The sequence below is a fragment of the Cyrtonyx montezumae genome, unplaced genomic scaffold (genome assembly GCF_038088225.1).
Source record: "Cyrtonyx montezumae isolate F1298 unplaced genomic scaffold, pur_monq_1.0 scaffold_3, whole genome shotgun sequence".
Classification (NCBI taxonomy): domain Eukaryota; kingdom Metazoa; phylum Chordata; class Aves; order Galliformes; family Odontophoridae; genus Cyrtonyx; species Cyrtonyx montezumae.
In genome coordinates, this window is record NW_027072034.1 from 106,355,281 (window position 1) to 106,369,384 (window position 14,104).

The 14,104-nt window shown below is 38.7% G+C and overlaps 1 protein-coding gene across 1 annotated transcript in view; it reads right to left on the reverse strand.

Annotated features, from left to right (window-relative positions):
• The window catches only part of FGD6 (FYVE, RhoGEF and PH domain containing 6), a 64,803-nt gene that overhangs the window by 13,339 nt on the left and 37,360 nt on the right, over positions 1-14,104 (reverse strand). Inside the window, exons 6-13 of the mRNA XM_065742662.1 lie at positions 12,983-13,134; positions 12,015-12,171; positions 10,769-10,856; positions 4,718-4,768; positions 2,502-2,560; positions 2,312-2,383; positions 1,911-1,979; positions 459-542 (exon numbers count right to left, since the gene is read on the reverse strand). Coding sequence (XP_065598734.1) covers positions 459-542; positions 1,911-1,979; positions 2,312-2,383; positions 2,502-2,560; positions 4,718-4,768; positions 10,769-10,856; positions 12,015-12,171; positions 12,983-13,134 — 732 coding nt within the window. The remainder of the gene's footprint in view (positions 1-458; positions 543-1,910; positions 1,980-2,311; positions 2,384-2,501; positions 2,561-4,717; positions 4,769-10,768; positions 10,857-12,014; positions 12,172-12,982; positions 13,135-14,104) is intronic.

Below are 14,104 nucleotides of genomic sequence, written 5' to 3' on the forward strand. Positions count from 1 at the left end.
ATTTGGGGCTTAACTTTGATGCTTTCCACAAAGACTCAGAAACAAAAGCCAAATCTTCCCCCCAAGTTAGCAGATCTCTATAAACCATGGAGATTTGACCATCAGAATGTTTTCAGGCAAAGGTACCTAATCTCTGGGTGTCATCAAGGAAAAGCATTTGCAAAGCAAAAGACAGGCAATTTAAACAGAATATAATACAAAAAAAAGAATTAGGCAGACTACATCTGTGTAGGCCAGCACTGGATGAAATGCAGCTAAGATGATCCTGTGACAACACAGTTTTTTAAGACAGTATTCCAACAGAGTATTATGCAAGAAACTTTATGCCTGTAGAACAGCTCTGTGATACAAGCATCTTTAATATCTCTTTCTAACAATAAATATAGCTGTCGTTTGAAGATTTGAAGACCTGAGTTTAGATTCATTTTGAGAAAGACTTATTTTAGCAAATGACTTACCTTCATCCCAGCCAATGACAGCATGTTGTTGAGTTTGTACATCCCTGACTGAACTGGAGTAGTATACAAGAGGGCATCATTAAACTGTAAATGAAGCAATACTCATTAATGACCAAAGACTGTTTAGAGACTGATAATTTCAGATGCATTTTACAGAAAGTACAAAGCACTAAATTCAGTTGTCCAACAGGGCATCTTCTACATCTTAGAACCCAAGAAGCTTTTTCTTACATAAATTCAGATAACAATAGGTGTCTATTTATAGCCTTCCTTGTGTAAATATACATTTGGCAATGAGTTAACAGTGCACAGATGTCAAAGAACAGGCTGTTTATTATAAAGAACAGAAATGTTTATTATGTACACAACTGCACTGCATAACAAACTACTTTAAAAGGATAAAAGAATTAACCCTTGAAGCAATGTAAGAAACTCCAGAAACAAGGAGGTGGCAGAATTAAGACTGCCAATTTATGATTATATGGACAAGTTTGTCCCTACAAATTTTACCAGTTTAAATGTGAATCCGCTGTTTAGCTGATATTCTACCAGACTTGGCTTCATTTGATACACCTACTGCTCAGCTGTTAGATGTTTTATTTCCTGTGTTGTCCAACACATGGGTCCAGGCTTTATTTGCTAAATATAAACACAGATCAGGAGTCTGAACTGCCTCAAGAGTTTTTACTATGAAACGCTTCACAACGTAACCAAAGGTTTCAAGAGCCTATATAACATGATCAGTGAAAATCACTGTTTAATACATCAGTCCTCTGTGTGCTACAAAGTCATCTACATAATATATAATAGGCACTTCCAAGCTCAGAATGCAAAACTTCATGACCACCTAGGGAAGTATTTGTTCTGCAGTAACCGAAGTGAGATTTCAGGCAAGACCTTGGGCCAATAAAGTCACAAACTACATGTAACAATAGTTTGATATAGTGTCTAAATAGAGGAGAGAAACAAAAGATTCAACTGGAAACAGAAAGTTCAGAGACGCAATAAAGGTCCAAAACAAAACAGCAGCAGGACAGGAAGAGAAGCCAGCACTTCACTTCCAGCTCAGCACTCCACTTGGGAAGCAAGTGGAGGAGAGGAGGAGGGAGGAAAGGGTATGGTAGCAGCAGCTGAGCTGTAGGTTTTACAGTCTGGTACAAGTGGAATCGAGTAACTGTTTAAGAGTTTCAGATCATGTCTTCTCATAAAACTGCTCCAATTTTAAACAAGCACTTTTCAGAGCAGTGCTTTTTATTGAGAAATTGTCTTCTATTAAAATGTTACTGCACAGGCAGCAGATGATCTCTCTAAACCAGACTGAGCAATTATAGCAACGACAAATGGTCATTTTTTCCCCTCCCTGAACTTACTTCTCCACATTTGTGGTGCAGCATTTCAACCACTCAAAATTACACTGACATTGGGCACACAGCAATATACACACCATCTTACCAGAAAAAACATTCGTGGCTGCATGACCTTCCGAGATAGCTTCATCAGCGTTCCTTCTTTCAGAAATATCTAACAAGTTAAAACAAGCAATTCAAAACTCAGTTTTTCAAGGCATATGACAAATAAAAGGTTAAGATTGAGGAAAAATACTGCTGCAATATTAGGCAGAGAATCATATTCTAAAAATTTTGAAGTTTTCATCAGATAAATGTTGTTGTTTTTTTTTTTTTAAGAAAATACTTATACATATAGGGAAGTAGAATTTATTTGACTGTCAGCACCAAATAATTAAGTGATGGATCATTTCTCTCCTCCATATGTATCAGCTTCAGTACTGTGCTTGTATGTCACCTGTGCTATACTTCTGTTATGATTGTTTGAATACCACCTGGAGGACCTACCCTTCCTGGCTGTACAATCTCATGGTGTCCATTTAGACTGTACTGAATCTGCATGAGTTTCTGAAAATTATCCTACAGGAGAAAAAAAGGCAAAAAGGTAAGTGCTTTTGCATCCATGAGTTTTTGTTTTTTTCTTTTTAAATAACAGAAAAGGCTTTAATCAGCCAACTTCCTAAGTCAAAATACTTACTCCCTGCTTCATGATGTCATTGGCGTGGTTTGCGACTTCTATGACAACAGCTAGAGCATCTGAAGAGTGAAGAAACAATGTTTTATATAGACCAGTGTTATGGAAAGCCCAGGTAAAAATCATAGAATCATTAAGGTTGGAAAAGACTTCTAAGGTCATCTAGTCCAACTGTCAACTCATCAGCACCATGTCCACTAACCGTGTCCCTAAAAATATTATCCTTTTACATTGTGGCAAGATTCAAGGACCTGACTGAACAGCCACTTCATTCAAGAGCACTTCTCATGGATCCCAGAGGCTTTGCATCATGGTTTAACAGGTGTGCCCAACCATATTATTGCTTCAGCTGTCACAATGTCAATCGTTTCCTATAGCTAATAAAAGCTGTTTACAAGAGGGATTTTATTAAGTATTGATATTTAATAACTAGCAACTCTGCTGAAATACACACTTAGGTGTAACTGCAAAAAGGGGTTATATAAAATAATTATTTAAATTATTGAATAGCAAGTCTGTGTATTACACAGAACCCATATAAAGATCTTATCCAAAAACCTGCAATTGATTTGTGTAGGAAAAATAAACCTCATATAATTGAAAGCTAGCACAACTGCACTGATAAAAGGTCAATTTAGCACTTTCTGAGTAACTCGTATGCAGTTAAGAGAAACTTCCAAGATCTCAGGGCTACTTACAGAGCCAAGACTCTAAACAAATCTAAACAACAAAACAAAATAATCTATAGTATCAACAAGTCCCCAGACAAACTGCTTTTTGGAAGAACATTCAACTTCCTACATCACTTAGCTGGAGTAAGGTATTCAAACAAAGGTCATCGGGAAGAATTGTGTTGTTTTTCACAAAAATGCTAATCATATCCAAACTTCTGTCTATTTTGTTTTGTTTTTTTCCCCTAAAATGAATTAAATAACAAAGCAAAGTCAAAAGGAACTTGGTAATCACAATAAAAGTCAAAGGGAACTTGATTATCACAAGAAAGATTTTCCTAGTAGGGATTAGATTCTCTTTCCTCAGTCAGTTTCAAAGACTGACTATCAAACACATCTAATACATAACATTATCATTGTTACAACTAAGTTTCTGCTTTTGTCTTCAGCACATGCAGCACAATAAAAATACTGTGGAGAGTACTATTATTAAAGAAAAGAAAAACAAAAACACAGAATCTGGAGAAATCACAAGAAAATACATAAATATTATTAGAAACATAATTCTTAAACATAATTATAACATAAAACATACTTCTTTTAAGTGGTGCTGCTTACCACAGTGCAAGCATCAGTTTGTTCACAACTATAAGAAGTGCGAGGCAAACTTTTCTGATTCATAAAGAGTAATTTAAAACATTTTTGGGATTATGTTTTCAACACAGTCAAATAAATATATCTAAATGTCCTAAGAATTATACATATTCATAAATTTTATGGCACTATAACAGGAGACAGCTGTAAGAAAGCAAACTTGGCTCAGCACATCCAAAGGTACTCATTTAATGCATTCCCACCAGCTACATCTGAGCAGCCCTCCTGAAGATAATGGGCTTGCACAAATGTCATCAAAGAGAACAAAATAAATGGTAGGAGCTCATGCAAATGAAATAGAAACACTGACTAGAAGCACTTCTAGTACTGCTGAGCAGCACACAAGGCAGAAGGAAAGCAGTATGAATGCACACTGCATTGCTACAGTCAAGTTAAAACCAGCTTAACCCTGAATTAGCATAAAACATATAGAACTGCCCCATCAGCTATTCCTTCTTGTTTTCTCCTAACACTACTCCCCCTAACATGCAAGCAAAAGTGTTTGTGCAACTTGCAACAAGTCAAACTGGAGATCTCCTCAAGCTAAAAGGCTGATCTGTCCAGGGAGAGCAGCTGGGGGACCAGGCTGCCTGTCACTAAACGTCAAGGGATTCAAGGACTGCCAGCAGTAGCACTGCCCAAAATTCCTGCTTAAGCTATTTGGGGATCATCACTTTGGTTTCTTAGTTTAAAATCAGGGTTAAGCTGTTACCACTGTAAGTTCCAAATATTTTAAACGTAACTTTGCAATCTTTCAGAGTCTCTTCTGAGAAACTCAGAACTAAACAGAGAACATTTCTACTTACTGGCTTAGCATTCTGCATGCGTTTAAAATTTAGAAACTTCGTTATATTTACATGAGCTGTTATTTATTTAGAATGAAGAGACATTTACCTTGAGTATCCCTATAATCTGCAGATTCTTCTAAAAGGTTTTTTAAATAATCTGTATGAAGAAAAAATAGCAGAGGCACTTTTATTAAAGAAATAAACAGCATTAGAAAGCAGTAAAACCCAACATTTTCCTAGCAACCTGCTTTTCAGGCACCAATATGCCACAAAGGTCTATTACTACATAACCTTTTAAATTTGTCCAGGTAACAACATAAGGAAAACCAGCATTTCCACAGTGGAAGTATATAATGGTATCTTGCTCAGGGAAGAGAATACTCCAGAAGCATTGACCTTCCCTAAAGGGAAGGTCTATGTTGTAAGTATTATTCTGGAACAAAACAAGCAAGTGGAAGACAAGTACATACTCGCAATTATTTACATTTAAGATGACACAAGAAAGTCTGAAGATTATAGATAATTGTCTCAGCCTTAACTTGTCTACAGGAGCTGAGAAAAAAGGAACCCAAGACAGCAAATCTGATTATGATCAATATTTTACCATTAAAAAAAAATAATTATAAGCCACCTCAGGTATTCGTGCAGGAATTGCTGGTTTTCAATTCTAAATTTAGTTCCTCAACCACAAGATGGCACCCTCATTACACTCGAGACTTGGTAGTTTTTCTGTCTATTATACTCAGATAAAATTAACTCCAAATGTCTGATTACATGAGAAAACATCCCTCTTGAGATTCTACTCCCTGGTCCTGTGTCCAGTTCACCAGAAAGTACGATATCCTCTCCAAGATGACCACACAGCCTCAGGACAGCTCAGAACTACATAAATTTGAAAGAAACAAAAAAGGAACTTCCAAGGGAATACAGATGTTAGATTGATAATATCAACAAATACTAATTCATAATTGTCCTTTAAATGAGGTACTCAGATTCCGACTGATTTAGAGAAAATTGATTGTATGTGATCTAGGAAATGTTCAATTTCAGCTCAGCAGCTGTACAAGTTTCATGAAGGAGTGAAAGAATTCAGCTCCCAGATGTATGCCCTACCCACATTCACTCAAGAAGGATCAGGAGCCAATTGTTCCTGCCTTCATAGGACGTCTTGCTTCATGCATGCCCTCAGAGAGCACTCAGAATATTGTAATGGTTTCCTTATGCAAAATAAGGGAATTATGAAATGTGTTTCTGCAGTAGAAACACCATGAAGAGTGAAAAATCTTGTCAGTTAATGAAAGCTTTGAGAAAAACAAGACTACAGGAAGAAAAACATTTGGCACTGAAGCTTTATTTTTTGGCAAAGACCTAAGGGAGGATCCAAGAGAAGCATGACGAGCAGGTTGGGATGAAGGAGCGGGGCCTTGCTGGGGACAGCTATGGGTGAGCTGGGAGTGGGAGCGCTGGGAGGTCTGGCTGGGCCTGGGAACACCCACAGCCTGCTGCTCCACTTCAAGTTCTGGCTGATCCTTATCAGGGAATGGCCAACACCTGATTTTAACATGAGCCTGATGTGGTAACAAATTTTTCCAGCTCCATAATACTACATCCTTCACATGGCTCCCCATCTCTTGCTGTAGCAGCTACCAGACCTTCAAGCGCAATATTTAGGTACACATGTTCCACTAAAAATGAGTTCACCTTGTCTCAGCTTGGGTTGTGTTTGTAAGAAACCAGTGTACAACTGAAAACCAACAGGAGGTATTTTACAAGGAACTGAGAGTAGTTCACATGGTTTTTAACTTGGCTCCTGCAGGAACCCACTTCACACACAGAACAGCTGCCCTCTCCTGCCTCAGTGTCATTGTCACAAGAGATGTGCATTACTGCCCAGGCTGAGCCAGCATTATGGGAACCCTCCATAAAGAAACAGGTTAAAGTTTTATTGCAACTCAGCCTCCACCACAGCCAAAACAAAGGACTCCAGCAGACAACTCCCAGCATAAAAGTACGAGCTCCTACAGCTTATACACAGAAACTACAGCTTCTTAAAGCTGCCAGCCAGAATCACTTCTCTGAGGACTGGGAACAAGAGGTCAGGTGGGTATAATTCACTGATCTGCAAATGCTCCACTGGCACTTTCTAGTACATGGAAACATCCAATTTAATATTCAAAGTAACTGCACTGGAAACTTAAAACCAGAGACCCAACATGGGAGCTAATTGCTTTTTGGCATATTCATGCATTATGACATATTCCCCCCAAAGAACAACACTTCACCCCGTTCCTTTTGTGGGGTTTTGTTTTGTAGGGTATGTATATTAGCACTTTAAACAATATCCACAGATGACAGAGGGAACATTAAAGAGAGATTTTAACATAATTGCAACCACTTCAAATTCTGTATTTAAAAAGGAAGACAGATCTTGCACTACAAGATGGGAACAGACAAAAAACTTGTAGCTTTAACATCCTGGAAACGGTAAATATGTGATTTAGATCTCTTTATGTGTATCTGGCAAGTGAATAGCTAAAACTCAGCTTTAGAGAAGCAATGCAATAGACTATTTTAGTTTCTGTACATATGCACTGGAAATTCTGTGCAGTCTGGAGGTACAGCCTTACTCTCTACAAACAAGAGTGTTTCACAGACATGAACAGCATTACAGTAACGATTTAGCAAAAACATTCCTAGATAAAATAAATACAGAAGTCAAATACTAAGGTGGAATGGTATCTGCGGTCTTTGCCAAATTTTTTCCCCTCTGAAATGTACTTCAGACGTTCAGACATTTTACTCAGAGTTATTCTACATGACACACTGGTTTCTGGGAGAAAAAATGTAATGCATATATATTACAGACAGCTTTCAACAAATGCAGAATAAAATATGGACCATATTAATAATATTACAACTATCAACAGCGTCATACCCTCAGCACTGGGGTTTCCTTCTGTTGGTTTAAACAGAAAGGAGATAATCAGTATATGCCTAAGGCAAATCTGACAGCAAGAACGGACCTGCTTTAGTATAACACAGAACTAAAGGATGATCCGGAAATAAAAAACAGTATAAGTGGTGGAACAATAAAACAGAAGTTGAGACTATGCGGGAAATTAAGTGGAAAGATTTTTTTTTTTAATTACAGAGCACTGAAAGAGAACTGCAGCATTGTATATGGCACAAAGGTCTGACTAACACCTCAACAAGGAGCAATCTGTTTCGCAACTGATAGCAGCCTCCCAGCTGCATGACAATGCAAGCTTCCCATTGATGGCAACACGGCAAACAGGCCATCCTAACAAAACAAATCACATCAATACATCTCCACGACAACAGAAAACCCATCCAAAATCCCTGGTTACCCAAATACTGCATTTCATGCAGTAGAATAAGTGACTTCCTGTAAATGAGATGCATGCAGCATTAATTCTCACAAACCACTTCAAGAAGGACAAAATAACCACACTACCAGAGAAAGGCTTTTTAATAGAAAACATACTAATTTTTGTCTGACTTCTTTCTCAAGGCAGACCTTAAACATAAAGGTAAACACAGAAATTAACATTCATAACTTTGCTAGATACCCACAGACACAACAAAAATCAACACACAAGCACTGGTTTATGACAAAACGTTCTTATGCCTTCCATCCACCTGACAGCAGCCAGCAACTCGCTTTCCTTTCATGCTAGGAGGGCAGCAGCTTCTACTCTTGATAAAAATTATCTTCTGCTTCATTAACTACTTCGTGTCTCAAATTGTCCAATTTCATTACGTTAAATTCAAAGCAATCATTCTCAAAATGGAATTGGCCTCAAGTCTGAGAACTCTATTTCTGAGCTGCGAAGGAGCAGTGTGCTCAAAAGCATATTTTTCAATCCCCCTCAGCCTCCCACCACTAGACCTCAGCTGAGGATAATAAGGGACACCATCTCTGTCTCTACAAACTTTGAGTTGTGACAAAGAGGAGAGAAGCTTATCATATGACAGTGAAGCACTTGCTCATATTGTACAAGTCTCAAATCTTCTACTCAAACTAGATTTTCAAGAGGAGAGATTCACCTCACCTTTATTTGTTTCTGGTAAAAATATGAGGTCTCTAATTAACCTCCCCAACAACCCACTTAATATTTGCTATATAGAGCTCAGGGTTATGTGCAAAAGCAGAAATTTCCATGGGGGGATGGAGAAGCTGTATAATTAAATAGAAGTACAGATGAGCTGTGCCTCTCCTTGCCTGATTTTTAAGTCCACCTGCTCCTCCTTTTGTTAGCACAAAAGCAGCTACACTTCAAAGCACAGCAACAATCTTGTAGCAGCAGGTTACTAGTACAAAGCAGTCCCACCGACACAGAGCATCTAAATAGGAAGAAATCCCTGCTGACTTAGGCCTCGCAGCTTCATTTCCTGGATTGTTTTTTCTCCTCTACTCTAAGCCACTGCCCCCTCCTCAGCCACACACAGATGCCCATTGTCTTTGTCTGGGGCTGCTGCTGCATCGCTGCAACTTTTGCTCATCTCCAACGGCAGAGCCAAATGCTTGGTATATCCTCCAAAGTCTTTGTACAGAGATTAGTCAATATTATGCAGAACTGATAGAAGGTAACAATGTGGAGAAGTCATCCACTGAGATACAGGAGAACGAGAATCTCAAGGAACACAGAAGACAGTGTGAAATGGCATGAATAATTGAACAAAGCAAAAATGGAGGAGATCCAAAGCAAAAGCTCCCTGCCACAGCGTGATTTATTTCTTAGTCTGAGCTCTTTCATTCCTCCCATAGGACACAAGAAATTTATTTTTCTAAAGCAGTAACCAGTACTGCAATCCAATTCATGTAAATAGCACGTGTATTCACAGATATTTTAAAGCTGGGTGGCCACAGCTAGGTCTGCAGAACTGTAGACTTCCACATAACGCCCATCAACACAGGATTAGATTTTCAGGTCTTGCCTAAAACAGCTGCTCCCTGCCACAATGACAATTAATAGTTACAAAGAACTCTCCTTCTACTTTGTAGTAGCAGTGTTTCAGTGCCATTCATCACTGACATCTCTTGCTTTGCTATGTATATTGACAAAGGAATTGCCCCCTGTTCTGTCTTTTTATTGGAAACCTTTGAACTTATCCATGGCATCTCCACTGATTTAGGAATATATAACAAGCCTACACAATGCCTTGAGCCAGTGTCTTTAAAATAAAGCAACTCCTCTAATACCTTCTTGTGGTTTAATTTTATCAATTAAAAGGCACTCATATTTTCCCCCACAAAGTAGTGCATTTGATAAAGGCTTTTAACCCTTTTTTTTTCCACCTGTGACTTTCGTGAGACAATTAAAAAGAAAACAGTCCAGGTCCATAACTCAGTAACTTCTCCATGACACTGATGTTTGTATCTCCCACTGCATCACTAGTACAAGTACTTACTGGGGAAATGCCAACAAGCAGCTACAGAGCCAAACAAAGGGTCATAGAGCATTTTATTTTGCAGTTACTACATAAACAGAGGCTATTTTTAAATAGCTCATCAAGAATCAACAGCTTTCAAAAACAATGCCTTAAGTATTTCCAAATCCTTACGGCAGCCATCCCCCTCTTACAACTAACACATCTCAAAATGCTTCACAAAGGAGGCCTGTACCGCTGCACTCCTTTTACAGAAAATGAAGAACTGCATCCTCAAGGTCACCCAGACATGCTAGTGCCAAAGCTGAGTACAAGAGCCCGGATTTCCTAGTCCCATACCAGCTCATGCCCCTGTAACAAGTCTTGAGCACTTAACATTTACCAAGACCACACTTCCTGCATTTCAAGGAGTTTGGTTTTCAAAGACAAAACACCTGGGCAAGGGAGAAATGGAGAAACTACGTGCAGGAAAAGCTCATAGTTGTACAGACAAATCTTCCAGTTCCTTCTCCTTGTTCTAGTTTTCCATACTACTTTTTTCCTTAAAAAAAAAATAATAAAAAGAGAAGCTTTCCAGCCCTCTAAGGAAATTACTGTCTTTTATTACCACAGGGAAAAAAAAAATTGTTGAAATCAGAATTAACAAAGAAAGCCTCTAAACCCATGCTGTTTAAATTAAAGCCCATACATTTTCAGGAACACATGAAGACTGGTTTCTTAAGACTGTATAAGAGCTTGACTATACCTGTCAAAAGGAGCCTGTACTGGGGAATCCTCTGAACTGGCTTGAGCAGATAGTGCTTGAGGGCCAGACTAGCACAGCGGGGGCTCATCTGAAAGAAATACCCAACATAAGCAACAATTCCGAGGTAGTCGAGGGTTCCAGCAAAAGCAAACTTAACTACAAAGCGCTGCCGGTAATATCAGATAAGCTGATCTTAAAGGTGTGACTGCTGTAGTATTGCATTGCTCCACAAAGCAAGTATGTAAAATTAATCATGAGTTAAAAGACATCTGTAAGCATTCATACTCTGTGGATTCAAAATAGGTTAGTTTGCTTATAAAGGAGAGGAGTGAATCTTCCCAGAAATAAAGGAAACAGTAGTTGCAAAGACATGCTAATTTGTAATCACTGTAAATGTCCATTAGGAAGAAAGGCAGAGAAGCAGTAGTCGCTCCAGGAGATTTAATTAATCCAAACATCTAAAGACAACACACATTTAAAAGATCCATGCTTTGAAAAAAATTATCTTGAGTTTGCCTTCAAAATAACTTCTATCAAAAACAAAGTCTTTGAAAAGACTTCTTCCTGCACTTGCAGACTACCTCAAGCTCTTCCTTTGCATACTCTAAGTAGCCTTGTTAATGATTTGTAAACTAACAGAGAAGAGATTACTCAAAGGAAAGCTTGAGGTAAATTCATATGTTGTGTGGATCTTGTTCTGAGGAAGCTCACATCTCCTTTCTGGTTTAATTTATGTAAGAATCTGGCATTGTTTTTAATTACATGAATCAGCTTTCAACTGACTGCTGCATGTGCTGGGTTTAAAAGCTTCTAGAAATATGTAGACTGTTAAGAGTCACTTTTCTATGTTTCTAACTGAAATGAAATACGATTTCCATGAGTAAGCTACTGCCCTGTAATGTCGTGGAGAAATCAACCTGCTTAAAGTAAGACAGTTAATCACTGCAGTATGGTCAAGAGACAAAACCCAAAAAAGCAACTGGTGATTTTGTTAGTATGCCTTTGATGCCACTTGTAGCAAGTACTGAATTGTCTGAAAATCAAGGTTACTTTAGAAAATTTGCAACAAACAAGCAGTTACTTTAGAAAATTGGAATTTCTTTTCACTTTCGCCCTATAAAGACTGAAGCCAAGACCCAGCAGAAGAAAAAAATAAAATTAGAGAATGGTCTCTAAAGTCTTACATAAAAATGATAACTGCTGAAAAGCTACAAAATAGGCTATATCTTAAAAAAGACTAAAGTACCTCAAAGTCTTTCACTACCGAGGCAAAACCTGCGTTCTTCTTACATTGTTCATCTAACAGTGCAATATTTTTATCAAATTCTTTGATGTAAGTTGAGTACATCTTTAAGTAGGGGCCCTTTTTCACAAATATGTCAGCTATTCTTTGATGTTCAAGCCTAGAAACAAGAACAGAGCAATTAGTGCACAAAAAGGTATACATCCTAACCTTACAGCAAGACATTGATTGTCTTTACAATAAGATATGCCAGTTTACTTCTGAATAAAAATCATGCAGTCCAGCAGGCAGGCATTCAGCTCATAAAACTATTCTGGAAAGTCTAACTGGGCACATTTCTACACACTAATTTGGGGTTAGATCGCAACTGCTTGATTCACAATCTGCTCCAAATGATCTGGAACCATTTCAACACCTTAGTACAAGCTGGACTTCCAAGAAAATGAATCTTCAAGCTTTAAAATGGTGTCTACATACCACAGGATTACAGTCTTTACCCATTTCATTGCCTCCATCTGTATGCTTTCTTTAGCTGATTTAGGTCCACCCACGAGTGTAACTGAGAATGGACTTCAGCAGGACTGTCAATCAGCACTGTCAGGTTAGTAGACCTCAACTAACTTTAAAAGGCAAAGCGATCTTCAGAAGAGCCTCCTGTTCCCCTCATTTAGTCAGTCCATTTAACATGCCCACGCACACGTAGAAACAAGAACTTTCAACTGAAACCTACATTTTAAACAAAAAAGCGTGGTTGCTAAAAGCATGTGCTGACATGCCTTCTGGATGCCCCTCAGTGCCAAATAAAACAGCTAAACAGAAAGGTACCCCTGTACCTTCAAAGCCAATTCTGCCATTTCAGAAGGCATGTGAAAAACAAACAAGAGTTGGACTGTGGTCACATGGAGTCATTTAAGCCCCACAGATAAATTTTAACAACATCAAAGGAGTGGTGTTTCTTCACTGATAGTCACCAGTGAGACAGTCGCTCCTCCAGCTCCCTCAGGAGGTCCCGGTTGAGCTCGTACAGCTGAGGTAGGTAGTACAGGATCTGATTCAGGATTCTGTCCTCAATCACTGGCTTCCCGAGCTGCCTAGAGGCGTGTGCCACCGCGTCCCGGAAATCCTGCCGGAGCACAAAGAGAAGCCCTCACCATGAGCCAACAGCCTTCAAAGCACCACTGCAGACAACAGAGTTTTCTCTGCAGACATTCCAAGCCCTGCTCCCTATTACTGAAGAGAGGAGGGTGCCATCTGGGTTATGTTTCCCTACAGCTTCAACTCACTCCCTTGGGTCAGCCTTAATCCTTTCAGTTTAATTCCAAAGCTTGACTCTCTCACTCCTGGACATACGCTGTGGAAGTAGTTCATTATTTTTTAACACACCCGTAAGAGATGTGCTGGTACTACACATGAGGAAACCAGAGAGAAAAAGCACCTCTATCTGCAAAGTTGTTGGTAGCCTTGAGCATCCTCTTGCTAAGATTTGGGTTAAAAAGTAAAAACGTTATATCAGCCGATGCAATCATAAAATCATAATTTAAACCCACATTTTTTTGCCAGTTATTTACAAATGCCTTCTAGGAAGATGTGCTGCCTGGATTAAAAACGCCACGTCACAAGAACTGTCTATATGTAGCATCTCTTACAGGAAAATTCACATTAACAAAGTGCTATTTTAACAGTGCACTGGAACTGCGAGATTCCAAACGTTGTCCATTATCAAAACCACATTGCTACCTTCAAAACATTTCCAGGGAAGAGGAAAACTGCATAACTGCTGAAAGATCCTGGAGTATTTTTATGCTACAACCAGCACTCAGTAGTGCTGAGCTCAGCTTATTGGCCCTTGTTGGAATTAAAATCTAGATTTCAAAATTTTGTAGGGCCCTTTGCTGAAAAAAGAAAAGGAGAAAAGAGGAGAAAAGAGGAGAAAAGAGGAGAAAAGAGGAGAAAAGAGGAGAAAAGAGGAGAAAAGAGGAGAAAAGAGGAGAAAAGAGGAGAAAAGAGGAGAAGAAGAGAAGAGAAGAGAAGAGAAGAGAAGAGAAGAGAAGAGAAGAGAAGAGAAGAGAAGAGAAGAGAAGAGAAGAGAAGAG